The sequence below is a fragment of the Macaca thibetana genome, chromosome 9 (genome assembly GCF_024542745.1).
Source record: "Macaca thibetana thibetana isolate TM-01 chromosome 9, ASM2454274v1, whole genome shotgun sequence".
NCBI classification, from domain to species: domain Eukaryota; kingdom Metazoa; phylum Chordata; class Mammalia; order Primates; family Cercopithecidae; genus Macaca; species Macaca thibetana.
Genome location: NC_065586.1, coordinates 120826995 through 120849946, shown reverse-complemented (window position 1 = coordinate 120849946; position 22952 = coordinate 120826995). Strand labels below are relative to the sequence as shown.

The following is a 22952-nucleotide window of genomic DNA, read 5'->3' as shown; positions in this document are numbered from 1 at the left end:
TTTCCTTTTGGGAGTCTGTACACATGAAATGTCAATTTTTCTATTGCTCCACAGGTCCCTGAATCTCTGTTCAATTTTATTTTATTTTATTTTTTTGTTGAGACGGAGTCTCGCTCTGTTGCCTAGGCTGGAATGCAGTGCCGGATCTCAGCTCACTGCAAGCTCCGCCTCCCGGGTTTACGCCATTCTCCTGCCTCAGCCTCCCGAGTAGCTGGGACTACAGGCGCCCGCCACCTCCCGGCTAGTTTTTTGTATTTTTTTTTAGTAGAGACGGGGTTTCACCGTGTTAGCCAGGATGGTCTCGATCTCCTGACCTCGTGATCCGCCCGTCTCGGCCTCCCAAAGTGCTGGGATTACAGGGTTGAGCCACCGTGCCTGGCCTCTGTTCAATTTTTTAAAAGTCATTTTTGCCTTTGTCGGCCAAATGTTATATTTTTATTGATCTGTCTTCAGGTTCACTGACTTTTTCTCTGTCACCTTCATTTTGCTATTAAGTCCACACATTGCAATTGGTTGGTATGTCTTAATTTTTTTCTGCATTATTTCTTTATTTACCATTATGATTTATTTTTTGTAGAAGGTAGTTCATTTGTCCAAATGGTTTTTCACAATGAATTTTCTAATTGCATCTCTGTAGTATTTAACATGTGTTCTGCCCCTTGTGTTGTCTCTAGGTTGGACATTAGATCTAAATTAAGGGTCAGCAAACCACAGTCTGTGGGTCAAATCTGGACTTCCCTTGGTTTTATAAATATTTGTTGGAATAAAACCACATTTATTCATTTGCATATTGTCTATGGCAGCTTAAGTGATGCATTGGTAGAGTTGACTGGTTATAACAGAGACTGTATGGCTGGCAAAACCTAAAATATTTATTCTGTTTCTTTATAGAAAACGGTTGCTGGCTGGGCGTGGTGGCTCACACCTGTAATCCCAGCACTTTAGGAGGCCAAGGTGGAAGGTTTGCTTGAGCTCAAGAGTTTGAGACCAGCCTGGGCAACATGGTGAAACCCTGTGTCTACTAAAGACACAGAAAAATAGCCAGGTGTGGAGATGTATGCTGGTAGTTCCAGTTACTCAGGCGGCTGAGGTGGGAGAATCGCTTGAGCCTGAGGAGCAGTGAGCCGTGATCACGCCATTGCATTCCAGTTTGGGTGACAGAAGGAAACCCTGTTTCCATAAAAGAAAAGATTTTGCTGACCCTGGACTGAGAGATTTTTTATTTTTTTTTTTGAGACGGAGTCTCGCTCTGTCGCCCAGGCTGGAGCGCAGTGGCCGGATCTCAGCTTACTGCAAGCTCCGCCTCCCGGGTTCACGCCATTCTCCGGCCTCAGCCTTCCGAGTAGCTGGGACTACAGGCGCCCGCCACCTTGCCCGGCTAGTTTTTTTTTGCATTTTTTAGTAGAGACGGGGTTTCACCGTGTTTAGCCAGGATGGTCTCCATCTCCTGACCTCGTGATCCACCCGTCTCGGCCTCCCAAAGTGGGATTACAGGCTTGAGCCACCGTGCCCAGCCGAGAGATTTTTTATTAGATTTATTTTTTTGGCAAGTAAACTTATTAGGTGTTGGTGTATATTTGCATATGTGGCGTAGAACATTTGGTTATCTTTTTGTTATATTAACAGCCATTGAAGACCGTTTCTTATACGTACTACTTTTTCATTATCAGCTACATTTTTGATGGCTACTTTTCCTACATTTTTGATGAATGTTTTTGCTATATCCTTTTAGGTTACTATTTTTCTTTTACTATCTTCTGGCTTCCATTCTTTATCACTTATTGTTAGCCGTGAGCCTTATTGTTGTCCTTTTAAAGGTCATCTGTCTCCTTGTATCCCGCATCCCTACTCCCTGTATGTTTTTGAGATTTTTTTGTTTTTCTTGTTTTTCTTTTTGGGACGGAGTCTTGCGCTATTGCCTGGGCTGGAGCGCCATGCACCGTCTCTGCTCACTGCAGCCTCTGCCTCCGAGGTTCAAGTGATTCTCCTTGAGTAGCTGGGATTACAGGCATGAGCCACCACGCCCGGCTGATTTTTCTGTTCTTTTCATCAGATACACTATAATGTGCCTAGGTGGAGTTTTCTTTGCTTTCATCTGCCTTGAATTTATAGTGTTTCTTGAATCTGAGGCTTGGGTCCTTTGTCACTATTGAAATATTCTTAGCCATATGCCATTTTTTCTTCTGCCCTGTTCTCATTTCCTTTCCTCTCAGATTCCGCATATGGATTGTGTATATATATGTTTGTGTGTGTATGTGTTTGTGTATGGACTGTGTATTAAAATTGTAGGAGCTCACTATAACCTCCACCTCCCGGGTTCCTGCCTCAGCTTCCCGAGTAGCTGAGATTACAGGCACCCACCACCACGCTCAGCTAATTTTGTGTTTTTAGTAGAGATGGGGTTTTACCATGTTGGCCAGGCTGGTCTTGAACCCCTGTGGATATAGAGGGTTGTGTGTGTGTATATGTATGTATAGTCATACACCACATAACAATGTTTCAGTTGACAGTGTACCACATATACAATGGTGGTCCCATAAGGTTATAATATCGTGTTTTTACCTTTTCTATGTATAGATATCTTTAGGGCTGGGCACAGTGGCTCACACCTGTAATCCCAGCACTTTGGGAGTCCAAGGCAGGTGGATAACTTGAGCCCAGAAGTTCAAGACCATCTTGGGCAACATGGTGAAACCCTGTCTCTACAAAAAAACAAAAACAAAAACAAAAAACCAAAAATTAACCAGGCGTGGTGGTGGCATGAGCCTATCCAACTACTTGAGAGGCTGAGGTGGGAGGATTGATTGAGCCAGGGGGCAAGGCTGCAGTAAGCCATGATTATCCTGCTGCACTCCAGCCTGAGTTAACAAGACTGAGACCCTGTCTCAAAAAAAAAAAAAAAATCTTTAGATACACAAATACCATTATGCTGCAGTTGCCTCCAGTATTCGGTATAGGAAAATACTATACAGGTGTGTAGCCTAGGAGTAATAAGCCATACCATGTAGCCTAAGTGTGCAGTAGGCTCCACCATTTACGTTTGTGTAAGTACACTCCATGATGACACATAACTGTGTGTGTGTACATGTTACATCTTATATTCTGTGCTATATTCTGTCTTTTTTTTTTTTTTTTGAGTCAGAGTTTCACTGTTGTTGCCCAGGTTGGAGTGCAATGGCATGATCTTGACTCACTATAACCTCCACCTCCTGAGTTCAAGCGATTCTCCTGCCTCATCCTCGTGAGTAGCTGGAATTACAGGTGCCCACCACCATGCCTGGCTAATTTTTGTATTTTTAGGAAAGACGGGGTTTCACCATGTTGGCAGGCTCGTCTCGAACTCCTGACCTCAGGTGATCCACCTGCCTTGGCCTCCCAAAGTGATAGGATTACAAGCGTGAGCCACCATGCTCAGCCCATATTGTGTCTTTGATATTCTTTCCTGTTTTTAGTTTTCCATTCTTTCGTCATTCTGTGTATGACAGGGATATTTTCTCTGATTGTCCTTTGCTAATTTTTAAAAAATTTTTTGCTGTGTCTCATCTGCTATCAAGCCCACCCGTGAATTTCCTAATTATTTTGTTTTTCAATTATGTTATTTAGTGTTTCTTTGTTTTTTTTTTAAATTTTTTATTTTTTTTATTATTAGTATTTTTGAGACAAAAGTCTTGCTCTGTTGCCCAGGCTGGAGTGCAATGGCATGATCTTGGCTCACTGCAAACTCCGCCTCCTGGGTTCAAGTGATTCTCCTGCCTCAGCCTCCCAAGTAGCTGGGATTACAGGCAGCTGCTACCACGCCTGGCTAATTCTTGTGTTTTTAGTAGAGATGGGGTTTCACCATGTTAGCCAGGCTGGTCTTGAACTCCTGACCTCAGGTGCTACGCCTGCCTCAGCCTCCCAAAGTGCTAGGATTACAGTCGTGAGCCACCGTGTCTGGCCTTGTTTGTTTCTCTGTTGTAGTTCTCAGTTCTCTGCTAGAATTCTCTCACTTGTCATTGTCATTTCTGTCAGTTGTTTTAAAATTTTTTTCTGATAATTCATTTATTTGGGTCTCCTGTCGGGTCTGTTTCTAAAGTCAATTTCTCCCCTTGGGTTTCGTTGTTTCCTTGAATGTCTGCTCATTTTTGGGTGCCAGAAATTGAATGTGAAAGACATTGGAGATAGTTTGAGGCCCTGAGTGATATCTCTAGAAACCTAAAACATCTATTTGTGATTTTTATAAGTTGTACTAGAAGATTAAACAGGCATGGGAGAAGAAGGAACCGGTAGGCCGAGGTGGGCGGATTACAAGGTCAGGGGGTCAAGACCATCCTGGCTAACATGGTGAAACCCCATCTCTACTGAAAATACAAAAACAAAATTAGCTGGGCGTGGTGGTGGGTGCCTGTAGTCCCAGCTAAGTGGGAGGCTGAGGAGGGAGAATGGTGTGAACCCGGGAGGCAGAGCCTTCAGTGAGCCGAGATCATGCTACCGCACTCCAGCCTGGGCGACAGAGCAAGACTCTGTCTCAAAAAAAAAAAAAAAAAAAAAAAAAGAAGGAACCGGTAAGAATCAGTTAATAGACTCATCCTGGGTTCTAGGTCTCCCAGAGAAGGAGTTAAAGGAAATGGAGAGAAAATAAGATCTCAAGGAATAAGGAGGGATACAGCTAAAAGGGTAGAAGGTTGGCATCAAAAAAGAGAATATTAGACCTTTAGATTAAAAACAAAAATAAAGGGAGCAATCTACCTGTAGAAAATAATTGGTATACTTGTTTCTTGAGTTTAGATTAGGAATCAGTTACTTAGGGTTAAAAAGACTTGGTAGGTCTTCATGGATTTGATGTGGCAGTGGGTTAAGTTTTTTTTTTTTTTTTGAGTTTCGCTCTTATCACCCAGGCTGGAGTGCAATGGCGCAATCTTGGCTCACCGCAACCTCCACCTCCCAGGTTCAAGCAATTCTCCTGTCTCAGCCTCCCAAGTAGCTGGGAATACAGGCGTGTGCCACCACATCTGGCTAATTTTTATATATTTAGTAGAGATGGGGTTTCTTCATGTTGGTCAGGCTGGTCTTGAACTCCTGACCTCAGGTGATCCACCTACTTCAGCCTCCCAAAGTACTGGGATTACAGGCGTGAGCCACTGCACCCAGCCAGTAAGTTAAGTTTTAAAGGAAGTAATCATTTAGTAAATGGTGAAGAGGAGGAAGGGAATTTCAGGCTACACTGTACTTTGTAACTTACTTTAAAATCTTTTTCTGATAATTCATTTATTTGGGTCTCCTGTCGGGTCTGTTTCTAAAGTCAATTTCTCCCCTTGGGTTTGGTTGTTTCCTTGAATGTCTGCTCATTTTTGGGTGCCAGAAATTGAATGTGAAAGACACTGGAGATAGTTTGAGGCCCTGAGTGATATCTCTAGAAACCTAAAACATCTATTTTTGATTTTTATAAGTTGTACTAGAAGAATAAACAACTGACAGAAAGTTTTTCATGTTTCTTTTGAAATTATTTTTAGTCTCATTGGTCTAAAAATGTTCATCATTGTTAGGGGATGTGTAAAAACCAGAAGCTTCCATGCTTTTGCCACAGACACTATACAGCCTAGATGGATTAATGGCTAGTAAACACCAAAACTCTCAAGTCCAATGAGTTAAAGAAACTTCTTGGGGATACTGATACCTGCCCACCCTACCTCATAGTTTTTTTTTTTTTTTGGAGACCGAGTCTCGCTTGTTGCCCAGCTGGAGTGCAGTGGCACGATCTCGGCTCACTGCAAGCTCCGGCTCCCGGGTTCACACACCATTCTCCTGCCTCAGCCTCCCGAGTAGCTGGGACTACAGGCGCCCACCACCACGCCCAACCCTGTTAAGTCAGGATGGTCTCCATCTCCTTACCTCGTGATCTGCCTGCCTCGGCCTCCCAAAGTGCTGGGATTACAGGCGTGAGCCACTGTGCCTGGCCACCTCGCAGGTTTTTTGTAAAGATCTAGTGGGATGTATGAAATACTTTTAAAGATGAAAAAGTAATATACAAATGTAGGGTGGTTAAAAATCACATGGCTGGTGGAGAATTGCATAATGTATAATTACACTGAAGGGAAAATTTAAAAATTGATAGCTTATTACATTTGCATTGATTTTATTCATATAATTTAATTGGGTTAAGTAAAATTTATGACAAATTTATGTGTGAATTGGAAATTATCAGTATCAAAAGTTAATGTTACCTTTTTTTGCCTGAGGGCTTATACATATATTTTCATTATTTTTGAGAACATGAATTTCCTTTTGAAAAAGAGATAAAATATTATGAAAACAAAGGCGTTGTCATAGTATATGAACTTACAGTTTTTGTTTAGAGTCTACAATAAAATTTAAGCATTATGAATTATTGGATTATATGTCATTTTCTCTACAACAAAAATAAGACAACCTCGGTCCTAAAGGAATATTATAATTCATAAAACATTATATTAAAATTTTATACTAAAGTATAAAATTATTTCTCTCTGTCTAGGCAAAATTTGGTTTCTCTGATATTACTGGAATTGATTACTCTCCTTCTGCAATTCAGCTTTCTGGAAGTGTTATAGAAAAAGAAGGTTTATCTAACATTAAGTTAAAGGTAATATTATTTATATTACTATCCTATTTATAATAGAGGTTAAATGTTTCTAGAACATATTAATTGACAAGTTTTAAACTCACGTAAATTAGGGATCAATCATAAATAATACAAATTGAAACATTTTTAAATAGCTATATTAAAAATTTAGTTGGTTTGGGGAAATTATTTTTTCTTTTGTATGTTTGTTCATAAACTACTGCTCCTGATGTTTGCAAATACACATAATACTTAACTATGGATTAACCAGATCAAAAGGTTTTTTTTTGAGACTGAGTCTCGCTTTGTCGCCTAGGCTAGAGTGCAGTGGGGCCATCTCGGCTCACTGCAAGCTCCACCTCCCGGGTTCACGCCATTCTCCTGCCTCAGCCTCCTGAGTAGCTGGGATTATAAGCGCCCGCCACCACGCCCGGCTATATTTTTAGTAGAGACAGGGTTTCACCGTGTTAGCCAGGGTGGTCTCAATCTCCTGACCTCGTGATCCGCCTGCCTCGGCCTCCCAAAGTGCTGGGATTTATAGGCGTGAGCCTCCACGCCTGGCTGATCAAAAGGTTTTAAATGCGTCAAGTAGTAACGTCACCAAACATCATTTAGTTTATTTTTGTGTCCTATAATCTGTGAGATGATGATTCCTAAATTTATATTTCTAGTCCAGGCCTCTCTTCTGAGCTCTAGAGTTATAGACAGGCATGCCCCATGTTTTTGGCTTCCCAAATGGTATGTTTTTTGACAAATCAAAGGTTTGTGACAAGCCCATTGAGCCCATCTGTTGACATCGTTTTTCCAACAGCATGTTCTCACTTTGTATCTCTGTGTCACGTTTTGGTAATTGTTGTAATATTTCAGAGCTTTTCATTATTATTTTATCTGTTATGGTGATTCATGATCAATGATCTTTGATATTACTATTGTAATTGTTTTGGCGTGTCGTGAACTGTGCCCACGTAAGATGGTGAACTTAATTGATGAATGTTGTATGTTCTGACTGCTCTACCTACTGGCTGGTCTCCCGCTGTCTCTCCTTCCCTCCCTCCCCCTCAAGCCTCCTTCTTTCTTGGAACACAGCAATATTGAAATTAGGCCAATTAAAAACCCTATAGTGGAATGGGCGCGGTGGCTAACGACTGTAATCCCAACACTTTAGGAGGCTGAGGTGGGCGGATCACTTTGAGGTCAGGAGTTTGGGACTAGCCCGGCCAACATGGTGAAACTGTGTCTCCACCAAAAATACAAAAAATAGCCAGGCGTGGTGGTGGGTGCCTGTAGTCCCACCTGCACTCCAGCCTGGACAGCAGAGGGAGACTCTGTTTTTAAAAATAAAACAGAGGCAAGAGGATCGCCTGAACTGGGAGGTGGAGGTTGCAGTGAGTTAACATTGTGCCACTGCATTCCACCCTGGGTGACAGAGGGAGACTGCATCTCAAAGAAGAAAAAGAAAAAAACAAATACAAAAAATAAACAACCCCCACCTCAACACAGTGGCCTGTAAGTGTTTAATTGAAAGGTAGAGTCACACATCTCTCACTTTAAATCAAAAGCTAGAAATGATTAAGCTTAGTGAGGAAGACGTGTTGAAAGCTGAGATAGGCCAAAAGCTAGGCCTCTTGTGACAAAATTTAGTCAAGTTGTGAATGCAAAATAAAATTTCTTTAAGGAAGTTAAAAGTGGTATTCCAGTGAACACATGAATGATGAGAAAGTCAAAGAGCCTTATTGCTGATACGGAGAAAGTTTTAGTGGTCCAGATAGAACATCAAACCAGCCACAGCATTCTCTCAAGCCAAAGCCTAATCCAGAGCAAGGCCTTGACTCTTTTCAACTCTGTGAAGGCTGAGAGAGGTGAAGAAGCTGCAGAAGAAAAGTTTGAAGCTAGCAGTAGTTAGTTCATGAGATTTAAGGAAAGAAGCCATCTTGACTGGGCATGGTGGCTCACGCCTGTAATCCCAGCACTTTGGGAGGCCAAGGCGAGAGGATCACCTGAAGCCAGGAGTTTAAGACCAGCCTGGCTGACATACTGAAACATTGTCTCTACTAAAAATACAGAAAGTTAACCGGGCATGGTGGTGGGTGCCTGTAATCCCAGCTACTTGGGAGGCTGAGGTAGGAGAATTGCTTGAACCTGGGAAGCGGAGGTTGCAGTGAGCCAAGATCGTGCCACTGCACTCCAGCCGGGGCAACAGAGCGGGTTTCCATCTCAAAAAAAAAAAAAAAAAAGAAAAGCCATCTCCATGACATAAAAGTGCAAGATAAAGCACTAAGTACTGATGTAGAAGGTGTAGCAAGTTAGCTAGCAAATAACCAATGAAGCTGGCTAAACAGCACACAGATTTTCAATGGAGATGAAATAGCCTAATATTGGAAGAAGATGCCATGTAGGAATTCCATAGCTAGAGAGAAGTCAGTGCCTGGCTTTAAAGCTTCAAAGGAGAGGCTGACATTATTGTTAGAAGGGGCTAATGCAGCTGATGACTTTAAGTTGAAGCCAAAGCCCATTTCCCATTCTGAAAATCCTAGGGCCCATAAGAATTATGCTAAATATTCTTTGCATGAGCTGTATAAATGGAACAACAAAGCCTGTATAACAGCACATCTGTTTACAGTATGGTTTACTGAATATTTTAAGCCCATTTTTGAGACCTACTGTCCCAAAAGAAAAAGACTCAAAGTATTACCATTCATTGACAATGCATGAATTCACCCAAGAACTCTGATGGAGATATATATGACGATTAATCTTGTTTGTTTGTTTTTTTTTTAAGATGGAGTCTCGCCCTATCACCCAGGCTGGAGTGTAGGGGCGCAATATCAGCTCATTGCAAGCTCTGCCTCCCAGGTTCATGCCATTCTCTTGCCTCAGCCTCCCAAGTAGCTGGGACTACAGGCACCTGCCACCACGCCTGGCTAATTTTTTGTATTTTTAGTAGAGATGGGGTTTCACCGAGTTAGCCGGGATGGTCTCGATCTCCTGACCTCGTGATCTGCCTGCCTCAGCCTCCCAAAGTGCTGGGATTACAGGTGTGAGCCACTGTGCCTGTCCTGTTTTAAGGTTTTAAAGAATTAAGCAAAATGAAAACATAAACAAAAACACCCTTGATGGGCTGGTGTGGTTGCTCACACCTGTAATCCCAGCATTTTGGGAGGCCGAGGCGGGTGGATCTTGAGGTCAGGAGAGCAAGACCATCCTGGCTAACCCGGTGAAACCTCGACTGTACTAAAAATACAAAAAATTAGCTGGGTGTGCTGGCAGGCGCCTGTAGTCTCAGCCACTTGGGAGGCTGAGGCAGGAGAATGGCGTGAACCCGGGAGGCAGAGCTTGCAGTGAGCTGAGATCGAGCCACTGCACTCCAGCCTGGGCGACACAGTGAGACTCCGTCTCAAAAAAAAAAAAAAAAAAAAGCCTTCTGGAAATGATTCACCATTCTACATGTCATGAAGAACATTTATTTTATAATTTTATAATTCATGGGAGGTCAGAATATCAACATTAACAGGAGTTTGGAAGAAGCTGATTCCAACCCTAATGAATGACTTGGAGAGAGGTTCAAGATTTCAGTGGAGGAGTTAACTGCAAATGTAGTGATAGTAGCAAACTAGAATTAGAAGTGGAGCCTGAAGGTGTAACTGAGTTGCTGCAGTCTCATGATAAAACTTGATCAGATAAGGAGTTGCTTCTTATGGTGGATGAGCAAAGAAAGTGATTTCTTGAGATGGAATCTACTGTGAACATTGTTGAAAAAGGATTTTGAATATTCCATAAACTTAGTTAATAAAGCAGTAGCAAGGTTTGAGAGCATTGACTCCAGTATCAAAGGAAGTTCTACTGTGTGTAAAGTGCTATCAAACAATATCATGTGCTCCAGAGAAATCTTTCATAAAAGAGTCAGTCGATATAGCAAACTTCATTACTGTCTTATTTTAAGAAATTGTCACAGCCATCCCAGCCTTCAGCAACCACCACCTTGATCAGTCAGCAGGCATCTTCATCGAGGCAAGGCCCTCCAGCCAGAGAAAAGATTATGACTTACTCATGGTTTTGATGATGGCTTGTTAGTGTTTTTTAACAATAAAGTATTTTTTTGGGGGATGGAGTCTTGCTCTGTCGCCCATGCTGGAGTGCAGTGGTGGGATCTTGGCTCACTGCAACCTCTGCCTCCTGGGTTCAAGTGATTCTCCTGCCTCAGCCTCCTGAGTAGCTGGGATTACAGGCACCTGCCACCACACCTGGCTAATTTGTGTATTTTTGGTAGAGATGACGTTTCACCATATTGGCCAGGCTGGTTTCAAACTCCTGACCTTGTGATCCACCCGCCTTGGCCTCTCAAAGTGCTGGGATTATAGGTGTGAGCAACCACGCCTGGCCATTTTTGTATTTTTTTAGTAGAGATGGGATTTCATCATGCTGGCCAGGCTGGTGTCGAACTCTTGACCTCAGGTGATCCGTCCACCTTGGCCTCCCAAAGTGTTGGGATTACAGGCATGAACCACCACTCCTGGCCTACAATAAAGTATTTTTTAAGGCACGCATTTTTAAAAAAGACAAAATGCTATTGCACACTTAATAGACTATATAATACAGTGTAAACATAACTTTTATATGCACTGGGAAACCAAAAATTTTGTGTGACTTGCTTCATTGTGTTGTTTGCTTTGTTTTGTGGGTCTGGAACAGAACTTGCAGTATCTCTGAGGGATGCCTGTAAAATCTACCTATTCAAAATTTCCATTTGGAATGCTAATAGTCTGTCAACTTAATTAGTCCAAAATGAAACTCATGATTTCCCCCTCAGACCTGATTTCTCCAGTCTTTCCCATCTCTATTAATAACACTCTCATTCACCCTGTTGCATTTACCCAAACCCAAGGAGTCATCCTTGGTTCTTCTTTTTCCTTAAAGTCCTATATCCAATTCTGTTAGTCATATGTGTGTGTGTATATATATATATATATATATATATTTTTTTTTTTTTTTTTTTGTAGAGACAGTGTCTTGCCCTGTAGCCCAGGCTGGAGTGCAGTGGTGTTATCACAGCTCATTGCAGCCTCAATCTCCTGGGCTCAAGTGATTGTTCCACCATAGCTTCCAGAGTAGCTGGGACTACAGGCCTGCTTTACCACACCTAATTTTTTTGTAGAAATGGGGTTTTGCCATGTTGCCCAGGCTAGTCTTGAATTCCTGGCCTCAAGCAATCTGCCTGCCTCTGCTTTCCAAAGTGCTAGGATTACAGGTATGAGCCACTGCTTTTGGCCAGTTTTATCTTCAAAATATATCAAGAATGTGATCATTCCTTGTTATCTCAATTGCTTCCTGTGAAGTCCGAACCACTATTACTTCTTGTTTAAACTACTACAGTAGCCTTTGATTTTTGCCTCTCCATTTCCATTCATGCTGCTCTGATGTTCTTTTACCACAGGGCAGCCAGAGTGATTTTTTATTTTTTTTTATTTTATTTTATTTTTTTTGAGACGGAGTCTCGCTCTGTCGCCCAGGCTGGAGTGCAGTGGCCAGATCTCAGCTCACTGCAAGCTCCGCCTCCCGGGTTCCCGCCATTCTCCTGCCTCAGCCTCCCGAGTAGCTGGGACCACAGGCGCCGCCACCTCGCCCGGCTAATTTTTTGTGTTTTTAGTAGAGACGGGGTTTCGCCGTGTTAGCCAGGATGGTCTCGATCTCCTGACCTTGTGATCCGCCCGTCTCGGCCTCCCAAAGTGCTGGGATTACAGGCTTGAGCCACCGCGCCCGGCCGATTTTTTATTTGTTATTTTTTGAGACGGAGTCTTTTTCTATTGCTCAGGCTGGAATGCAGTGGCACCATCCTGGCTCACTGCAACCTCGGCCTCCTGAGTTCAATCTATTCTCATTCCTCAGCCTCCCAAGTAGCTGGGACTACAGGCGTGAGCCACCACATCCAGCTAATTTTCTTTATATTTTTTTAGTAGAGATGGGGTTTCAGCATGTTGGTCAGGCTGGCCTTGAACTCCTGACCTCGGGTGATCTGCCTGCCTCAGCCTCCCAAAGTGTTGGGATTACAAGAGTGAGCCACTGTGTGCAGCCTAATTTTCGTATTTTTAGTAGAGACCGGGTTTCACCATGTTAGCCAGGCTGGTCTCAAAATCCTGACCTCAAGTGATCCTCCCACCTTGGCCTCCCAGAGTGCTGGGATTACGGGCATGAGCCACTGTGTCCAGCCCTGGCCAGATTTTTAAAGATGTAAATCTGTTCATGTCACTTCCTTGCTCACAATCCTGAATTGACTTCCCCATTGCATTGTAAATGGATTCTGAACCTCATCCAGCCTTACAAACTCCTTCATTTCTTACCTTCTTCCTCTTTTATCAACACTTCTGTCACACTGGCTTTTCCTCTGTTCCTGAAACATGTCAAGTTTGTTTTGAATCTGTATACTTGCTGCCCTCTGCCTAGTATTCTTGCCTCAGATCTTAGCATGTTTGGTTCATTCTCATAATTCAGATCTTTGCTCAAATAACACCTTAGAGAAAACTTTCTTTATTTTTATATTTTGAGATGGAGTTTCGCTCTTGTTGCCCAGGCCGGAGTGCAATGGGGCGATCTTGGCTCACTGCAACCTCCGTCTCCTGGGTTCAAATGATTCTCCTGCCTCAGCCTCCCGAGTAGCTGGGATTACAGGCATGCACCACCATGCCCGGCTAATTTTTGTACTTTTAGTAGAGGCGGGGTTTCTCCATGTTGGTCAGGCTGGTCTCGAACTCCTGACCTTAGGTGATCTGCCCATCTTGGCCTCCCAAAGTGTTGGGATTACAGGCGTGAGCCACTGTGCCTGGCCGAGAAAACATTCTACTCTATTTTCCAAACTATTTCTCTTCCAAGTCAATTAGTGTCTTATTTCTCTGGTTTTTCTTTTTCTTTTTTTTTTTTTGAGACGGAGTCTTGCTCTGTCGCCCAGGCTGGAGTGCAGTGGCGTGATCTCGGCTCACTGCAAGCTCCGCCTCCCGGGTTTACGCCATTCTCCTGCCTCAGCCTCCTGAGTAGCTGGGACTACAGGCGCCCGCCACCTCGCCCGGCTAGTTTTTCGTATTTTTTAGTAGAGACGGGGTTTCACCGTGCTAGCCAGGATGGTCTCGATCTCCTGACCTCGTGATCCGCCCGTCTCGGCCTCCCAAAGTGCTGGGATTACAGGCTTGAGCCACCGCGCCCGGCCGGTTTTTATTTTCTTCATGGCACTTTGAAGTTATTTATTTAGCTTATTTATCTTTTATCTTTCTCTTTGTAGAATATAAGGTATATTTTCTTCTTTTCTTTTTTTTTTTTTTTGAGGCAGAGTCTCACTCTGTCACCTAGGCAGGAGTGTAGTGGTGTGATCTCTGCTCACTGCAACCTCTGCTTCCCAGTTCAAGCGATTCTCCTGCCTCAGCCTTCTGAGTAGCTGGGACTACAGGCACATGCCACCACGCCCGGCTAATTTTTTATATTTTTAGTAGAGACGGGGTTTCACTGTGTTAGGATGGTCTCGATCTCCTGACCTCATGATCCGTCTGCCTTGGCCTCCCTAAGTGCTGGGATTACAGGCGTGAGCCACTGTGCCCAGCCAATATATATTTTCATACAGGGACATTTTCTATTTTGTTTACTGTGATATCCAGCTGAAAAGTACCTGACAATAGATGTCCACAAAATATTTGTTGAATAGATGAGTATTTTTTTTCTGTTTTTTTTTTTTTTGAGACAGAGTCTCGCTCTGTCGCCTAGGCTGGAGTGCAGTGATGTGATCTCGGCTTACTGCAAGCTCCGCCTCCTGGGTTCACACCATTCTCCTGCCTCAGCCTCCCGAGTAGCTGGGACTACAGGCGCCCGCCACCTTGCCCAGCTAATTTTTTGTGTATTTAGTAGAGATGGGGTTTCACCGTGTTAGCCAGGATGGTCTTGATTTCCTGACCTGGTGATCCGCCCGCCTCGGCCTCCCAAAGTGCTGGGATTACAGGCGTGAGCCACCGTGCCTGGCCAGATGAGTATTTTTATATAGGCATTTAGGATGAGGAAGCCTCTTCAAAGTTAGCTCTTCAGACTGATAGTCATTATTTTGCTTCAGGTATCATGAATACTTTGGACATGAAGGAAGGGAGAAGACCCACCTTCCAATATACATCAACATAATATATACATTTTTAAGTCAATAAGTGTTTTAGATTAAACATGGTTTATAATTACTGTATTAAATTTGTATGAATAATTGTGAGCTAGTTGCCTAATTGTTTTTTTCAAAATGAGTTTTCAGAATTTTCAGTGGTAAATTGCGAATATTTTATAAAATTGAGACAGATTGCTATTTCCGATGCTTATTATGCCATCAAGTTATTGACAGTGAATGAGATGGTGATGTATGACTTTACACATCTAAAGTGCATGAAATCTACCAACTTAAGTAATTGCAGTTTAAAAGTTATTTAATTTCTTAAGCCTTATGCCATTCGTTATTTCCATTAGTAATTTCGTGAGCTGCTGAGTCAAGACCCAAGAAATTCTTTTTTTTTTTTTTTTTTAAAGGCAGGTCAAGTGAAGCAGTGGTAATAGAGAAGGAAGGAAGAACTTTGTAACTGGTTGTGATCTATTAGTTGTAAACACGACTGCACTCGGACCAGCCAAGGCCCAAGAACTTTTGATTTACCGTGTTTATTTTAGGTTACACACTAGGAATATAAGCTAAAAATCTTATTCCCATAGCTGAGTGCTGTGGCCACATCTACTTAGGAGGCTGAGATGGGAGGATTGCTTAGCTCAGGTTTTCAAGTCTATCCCGGGCAACATAGCAAGACTCCTGTCTCCAAAAATCTTATTTCCAGTGACTTTAGTTCCAAATAAATTGTCATTTTTAAGAATATGTCAAATATTCTACTTTTTGACAGAAACAGTTTTTTCATAAACTAGGCTTGTGAGCTCCATAATGTGCTGGTATTATTAGGGAATATGGCTGTCTTTGATTTGTTTCCAAATTTGTAGAGATTTGGAATGTTCAGGAAATATCAGTCTCTCTTATTAATCTTGGCTTTAATGATCTTGGAATGAAGCTCATAAAAGGTATAAAGTTGAAAATATGTTTATTATATGTAAAATGCCATTACAACTAATGGGTCCTTTTATTAATAACCTTTTACAGGTTGTCACATTCTGTAAGGATTTTGTTTTAATTGTTCTCACATAGACATTGACTTTTAATATAGGTAGAAGACTTTTTGAATCTCTCCACACAGCTGTCTGGATTTCATATTTGTATTGACAAAGGGACTTTTGATGCCATAAGCCTTAATCCTGACAATGCAATTGAGAAGAGGAAGCAATATGTGAAATCTCTCTCCAGAGTGTTGAAAGTAAAAGGCTTTTTTCTGATAACGTCATGTAATTGGACCAAGGAAGAGTTGCTAAATGAATTCAGTGAAGGTAAATGACTATATGGCATTTAAATGTGTGCTTACCTCAGGTTTCATGTACTTAAACAGGTTTTCTCCCTGTTTTGTGTTAATAGTGGTTTACTTTTCTATTTGTGGGAATTGCCTGCTTTTTTCTCTGTTAATGACCTTGACAATAACTTTTGACTGTATATGCAAAGCACAGAGAAATAACATTGGTTGAGATCCAGAGATCTTCTAAAAAATTTTCTGAGAAATCCTGGCAGTTAAGTACTAACATTTATGAGCCTGTAAAAATTAAGTTCTCAGCCTGGGCAATGTGGTGAAACCCTGTGTCTGCTAAAAATACAAAAAATTAGCTGGGATTGGTGGCGCGTGCCTGTAGTCCCAGCTACTCAGGAGGCTGAGGTGAGAGGATTGCATAAGTCTAGGAGGTGGAGGTTGCAGGGAGCCAAGATTGTGCCACTGAACTCCAGCCTGGGTGACAGAGTGAGACCCAAATAAAAAAACAAAAAAACAAAATTAAGTTCTCTATTTGAATTGTACAATCTTTTATTTAAGATATATAATCTATTATTTATAGAATCAAACAAAACATATATTGTGCTTCTGACTTCAGTGCACTGATTTACCGGCAAATCCATAATAATGCAGATGGAAGAAGTACTTTTGTCTTAACATGATGAGAGTTTTAATATTATAGATACTTTAGCTGGTCTTGCCCTAGTGGTCATTTAGGTCTTCAGAGATTATAGAACAATTATTTTTAAGATTGCACAGAATTAAAATGTAGGGAATTGATAGAAGATTCTGGTGCCTGAGGCAGGATCCTTTTTTGCCTAGTTAGCAAAGTGTAGTTAGTGCAGTATCTGCTTAGTGGAGATCTTATGAGAACTGAGAATCTGTAATCTAGACACAAAATATTTTGAGTTCTCTGGCAGACTATTCCTTGCATTTTTTAAGAAATATTTTATCTGCCAGTTTTTCATGTAGTGCACAGGCATTTCTGGGAAAGTATCTTGAGAATCTACGAATATTTGCTTGTTTTTTCTTAGAATCCTTTTCAGATTAGTTCCCCCCCCCCCTTTTTATTCCAAATCCTGCACTTTTTTTTTTTTTTTAAGGATAGGATAAATTTTCAGGATGGAGTCTTGGGTAAAATGGTACTCAATATTTGGTTAAATTTTGAACCTCAACTGTCACAAGCTAATGGGAAGTGAATTACCTCAAGAGAATAGTTTACTGTGTACCATTATTTATAACTGTACTGCATATACCTTATTTTAGAGTTTGTTTTCTTTTTAGTATTAAGGGAATAGGCTGAGAGAACACTTAACACATGTCCTTTTGTGTGTGTTCAGTGGCTTTGACAGATTATATAATATAAAACCTGAAGTGTTTGAGGCTTGAAATATGAGCTTATGGCTTCATTACTATTGCCTCTGGAAAACAAGAATTATATGTGATTTATTGTCTTTTATTACATGTCATTTATTTTATTATCTTCCATGTTAAATTTGTTTCCTTTAGAACTGGTGAGGCCCTGTATCAATAAGCCTTTCCTCTTCCTGAACTTTGACAGTTTTAATAAATGCTCAAAGTTACACTGTGTAGGGCAAGTTTCTTTCCTGGTTTTTAAATACAGGTGTTCTTTTTTACTCCTAGAACCAGCAGACAAAAACATATTTGTCTGTCTTTGATAATGAGGAACAGACTTTAGCCTGGTTAGAGTACTTAAAAATGTGTCTCTGTCTGAAAACTATTGAGTAAACTATGTTCAATTTTAGAACGAAATACAGAATTTAAGTGAAGTGTTATCATGGGAAATGTTACATAAATAATTATATACAATTGAAAACATTTTTTAGGCATGAGTCCCTTAGAAAATGGTATTTGAAGTTAGATACGGGACAGTAACAGAATACACTGCCCTGCGTCACTGCCAAAGGTCTTGTTCCTGACTACTCATACTGGCTGCCACATTCTCTTTGCACAAAATAAAGCTTGTTTCACCAATCTTTTAAGGTTCTTTTCTTATTTGAACTATAAATGTTCATAAAACTGTTGAAACAGATGTTGCATTTTTTCCATGATACCCCTGATTATACAAATACTTTGTGTTATAATTTTTTTGGTGAGGGTTACCTGGAACCAGTTGCCCATGTTCTAATTTGATGTCCAAGGGACTTGACTTCATGACAATGAACGAAAGCAATAACCACCCATCTTACTTCAGAAGTAATTTAAGGGAGTCTTTCTGAATCTATTCGGGTTTGGGGAGCTATCCTTTGTTTTATATATTTATTTATTTATTTTTTGAGACAGAGTCTTGCTCTGCCCCCCAGGTTGGAGTGCGGTGGCACGATCTCAGCTTACTGCAAGCTCCGCCTCCCGGGTTCACGCCATTCTCCTGCCTCAGCCTCCCGAGTAGCTGGGACTACAGGCGCCCACCACCACGCCCGGCTACTTTTTTGTATTTTTAGTAGAAACGGAGTTTCACTGTGTTAGCCAGAATGGTCTCAATCTCCTGATTTTGAAATCGCCTGTCTCGGCTTCCCAAAGTGCTGGGATTACAGGTGTGAGCCACTGCGCCTGGCTGGGGAGCTATCGTTTAAAAGAAAAAGTAATTCAAATTTATTATCTAAATAGTTGAAAAATATCAATAACGTCAACACATAAGCATACAGATTAAAATAATTAAGACAATTCATTTATCATCAGTGGAGTACAACCACTATTAATATTTTGGTGTATTCTATTTTGAAATATAATAATTCCAGTTCTGTAGGATTAGTTCACGGAGTTAAAAAGTTAGTCCTGGAAAATTTATACAGACAGAAAATTTTTATTATTAAATATCCAAAGTATTTGTAAAATTTTTGAAAACAAATATGGGTATATAACTATGTATGTACCTAGCACAATGCCTGCATTTTCCAGCATTAAGATACATCATATTATTTTATTAAAAGAAATGTCCTAATTTGGAAAAGTTTTCTTTCTTTTTTTTTTTTTTTTTTTGAGACGGAGTCTCGCTCTGTCGCCCAGGCTGGAGTGCAGTGGCCGAATCTCAGCTCACTGCAAGCTCCGCCTCCCAGGTTTACGCCATTCTCCTGCCTCAGCCTCCCGAGTAGCTGGGACTACAGGCGCCCGCCACCTCGCCCGGCTAGTTTTTTGTATTTTTAGTAGAGACGGTGTTTCACCATGTTAGCCAGGATGGTCTCGATCTCCTGACCTCGTGATCTGCCCGCCTCGTCCTCCCAAAGTGCTGGGATTACAGGCGTGAGCCACTGCGCCCGCCGGAAAAGTTTTCTTGTGATAAGCTTTTAATAAGTATTATAATATTGAGTTATTATGATTTGGTGAAATTAGATAACATGAATTAGGATGTATAATGAAATAGTATGATAGACCAATTGATGCCATAATATAATTTTTATTTTTATTTTTGAAACAAGGTCTCTCTCTGTGTTGCCCATTGGAGTACAGTGGCAGGATTTTGGCTCACTGCCGCCTTGACTTCCTGGGCTCAAGAGATCCTTTCACTTCAGCCTCCTGAGTAGCTGGAACTACAGGCACACATCGTCATGCCTGGATAATTTTTATATTTTTAGTAGAGACGGGGTTTTGCCATGCTGTCCAGGCTGGTCTCGAACTCCTGGGCTCAAGTGATTCTCCCACCTAGGCCTCCCAAAGTGCTGGGATTACACCATGCCAGGCCCTGGTTGGCATTTTAGTAAGTGACCTTCCAGCTTTGTTTTATTTTTTTTAAAAGCAAAATAATAAAACATTTTATTTCATAGTTTAGGAAAACACTACATTACCTTATTTGGATCTTTACAAAATCACGGTGAATTTGATGGGGTGGGGGAGCGCATTAGTATTAGTAGCCTCAGGCTGGGATTAGAGGCCTGAGCCACTCCACCCAGTCAATATACATCATTTAAAACACTTTTTTTTTGTTTACAAGAGTTATTTGAGCTCAAAGCATGGAAATTTAGAAAATACGGAACCCCACCCCTGCCTCAAGAAAAAAAAAATTCCAAAACTGATAGTTCCATCAATAAGGGAAAAGCTTGATTGGCGTTTTATTTTACTTTAATTTTAAAATTTATTTTGAGACAGAGTCTGGCTCTGTTGCCCAGGCTGGAATGCAGTGGCATAATCTTGGTTTACCACAGCTTCCATCACCTGGGCATCTCCCACTTCAGCCTCCCAAGTAGCTGGGACTACAGGCGCAGGGGCGCAGGCCACCACAATGGCTTATTTTTGTATTTTTTGTAGAGATGGGGTTTCGCCATGTTGCCCAGGCTGGTCTTGAATACCTGGCCTCAAGTGATCTGCCCACCTCGGCCTCCCAAAGTGCTGGGATTACACCATGCCAGGCCCTGGTTGGCATTTTAGTAAGTGACTTTCCAGCTTTATTTGTTCTATTTTTTAAAAGCAAAATAATAAAACATTTTATTTCATAGTTTAGGGAAACACTACATTATCTTATTTGGATCTTTACAAAATCACAGTGAATTTGGTGGGGTGGGGGAGCGCATTGGTATTAGTAGCCTCTTTGCATAGAAATCAGGATCATGGTAGAGGTAACTTGATAGCCTATCTCATTTAGTAAGTGGTGAAGCTGAGACTTGAACCTAGGATTTTTGATTCAAAGTTAATTTTTTTAAAACCATACTGTGATGCTTTGAAAGTTACTAGTTCTTTATCTTCCTAGGACCTTTATTAGTTAGTTTAGTTTGAGTCTTCATCTTTGTTATAAATTATTGTTTTTAATTCTGCTGAAATACACATAACATACCACTTTATAACCATTTTTAAATGTACACTTCTGTGGTATTAAGTACATTTACATTTTTTGTGCAATTGTCATCACCATCCTTCTCCAGAACTTTTTCATCTTCTACAAATTCACTTACATTTCCAAGTTATTTTGCCTTTCTGTATTAAGTGCTTTTATGTGTGTGGTGTGAATTAATTAGATTGCTACATATAAAGCACTCAAAATAATGCCTGGCACATAGTAAGAACTCAACACAGGGCCAGGTGATGTGGCTCATACCTGTAATCCCAGCACTTTGGGAGGCTGAGGTGGGTGGATCACTTGAGGTCAGGAGTTCCAGACTAGCCTGGCCAACATGGAGAAACCCCATCTCTACTAAAATACGAAAAATTAGCTGGGTGTGGTGGCGTGTAACTGTAATTCTAGCTATTTGGGAGGCTGAGGTGAGAATTGCTTGAACTCTGGAGGCAGAGGTTGCAATGAGCTGAGCTTGTGCCACTGCACTCCAGCGTGGGTGATGGAGTGAGACTCCGTCTCAAAAAACAAACAAACAAACAAAAAAATTCGACACATGCTAGCTGCTTCCTACAAACGAGGTAATAGAGGCTAACAGAGATACAGCTTTGTGGGGGTGACAAACAGGAAGTTCAGGAAATGGGAGGTGGATGGAAAGCCTGTATTTTTGCAATTTGTTTTTGGTCTTGTCTTTTCCTTATTAAATTCCAAGTGATTTTGGGTGAGCATACATATACTGTACATACATAGTAGAACTGAAAAACCATGAAGTGAAATTCAGCACAATTTAGAGTTTGGACTTACAGTTTTACAAAGGGTTGAAAGGTATGGTGTTAATGCATGCATATAAATAAATGTAACTATGAGACTCAATCCTTAATAAAAGTATTTAAATTTTGTCTGACAGGATTTGAACTTTTCGAAGAGCTGCCAACACCCAAGTTCAGCTTTGGAGGCAGATCTGGAAACAGTGTAGCAGCATTGGTTTTCCAAAAAATGTGAGACTTTTTCTTGGACAAATTCAGGTAGCTACACAGAATCTACACAGCAAAGTTAACCTGACACAGAAAATCCTTGTGCAAATAAATGCTTAGTGAGTACACAGGATGCACATGTTGAATAGAATATACTGGATTGGTAAAAGAAAATAATAATAATGAGCATCTAAGTGGTTGGGTTTTAGAGATCAATCAATTTTTAATTTTCTTTTGTATTTGAAATGTAAATAGTTTTTGATTAAAAAGATTTCCTGTAACTGCTAAACAGTTAAAAACTTTAAAGTAGTAAATGAGTTTATAGAAAGCATGTATTTTTGATTTTTGCGCCTTGGTAAAGTTGAAAACTATTTATGAAGACTTGACCAAATTATTCCAGCATCAGAATAATAAGCAAAAGAACTTTGTTAGTGTTTTGTTAGACTATTTATGAAATATAACAAGAAATACTATTTTGTGTTGGATGGTGGTTATTTTTAAACTTAATACCTGTGAAAAGGCCGCTTACCTTTATGTATGTAATTAAACAAAATCAGAGAAATACATCAGTTGCTCAAAAGTTATCAAGCCTGCATTTTGCAGCTATGGTCTTCTATACACTGTAAGGGATAAACAGGTAGTAGAAGGAAAGAGAACTAAGGAATATTATTTGCTAGTGCTATGTTGAGTTGTCTTATTAAGTAATTGAATCCTTTCAATATCTTCTTGAGGTATGTATTGCTTGTTCTTGTTTCTACTTATAAGGAAAATGAAACTGAGAGAAGTGAAGTCACTTTTATGAGGTCCAGCAGTACAGGATGGAGCCAGGATTTTTATCTGGGTCTGTCTGACTTTAAAACACATTCTCTTCTAGCACATTCTGCCTCACAAGTGCTAAGTCTCTGCCTTTATAGCATTTACAGTACAGCTGGAGACCTATGATGATTACATATAAAGTTTAGTTACAAAAGATGGGTAGTTATTTTGTTAGTGTTCATCTGTGCAGTATCAGAATAGCAGCCAGTCAACTCTGTCTCATATCATCCTTCATTAATTTTCCCCATCTCCGTATTCAAAGACTTGCCTCTATTAAGAATTTTGTCATTCTTCTGTGAAAGAGTAGTGTAAGTTATATAAGCCTTCAGCGATACATGCACAAAGATATTCTAGTTAGGAGTTAATTTAGCAAGAGAAAC

General features: G+C 40.8%; 2 protein-coding genes across 4 annotated transcripts in view; one reads left to right on the top strand and one right to left on the bottom strand.

The window, feature by feature from the left end:
• ABRAXAS2 (abraxas 2, BRISC complex subunit) overlaps positions 1–22952 on the bottom strand; it is a 943775-nt gene that overhangs the window by 52234 nt on the left and 868589 nt on the right. The gene's annotated exons all lie outside the window — the stretch shown is intronic.
• The window catches only part of EEF1AKMT2 (EEF1A lysine methyltransferase 2), a 331933-nt gene that overhangs the window by 298039 nt on the left and 10942 nt on the right, over positions 1–22952 (top strand). For 2 of the 3 annotated variants that reach the window (XM_050803799.1, XM_050803798.1), the window contains exons 3-5: positions 6494–6601; positions 15793–16009; positions 21690–22229. In XM_050803799.1, the coding sequence (XP_050659756.1) occupies positions 6494–6601; positions 15793–16009; positions 21690–21784 (420 nt within the window). In that variant the 3' untranslated portion in view covers positions 21785–22229. Of the gene's footprint in view, positions 1–6493; positions 6602–15792; positions 16010–21689; positions 22230–22952 lie in introns of those variants that run through there. The other variant, XM_050803797.1, reaches the window with a different exon arrangement.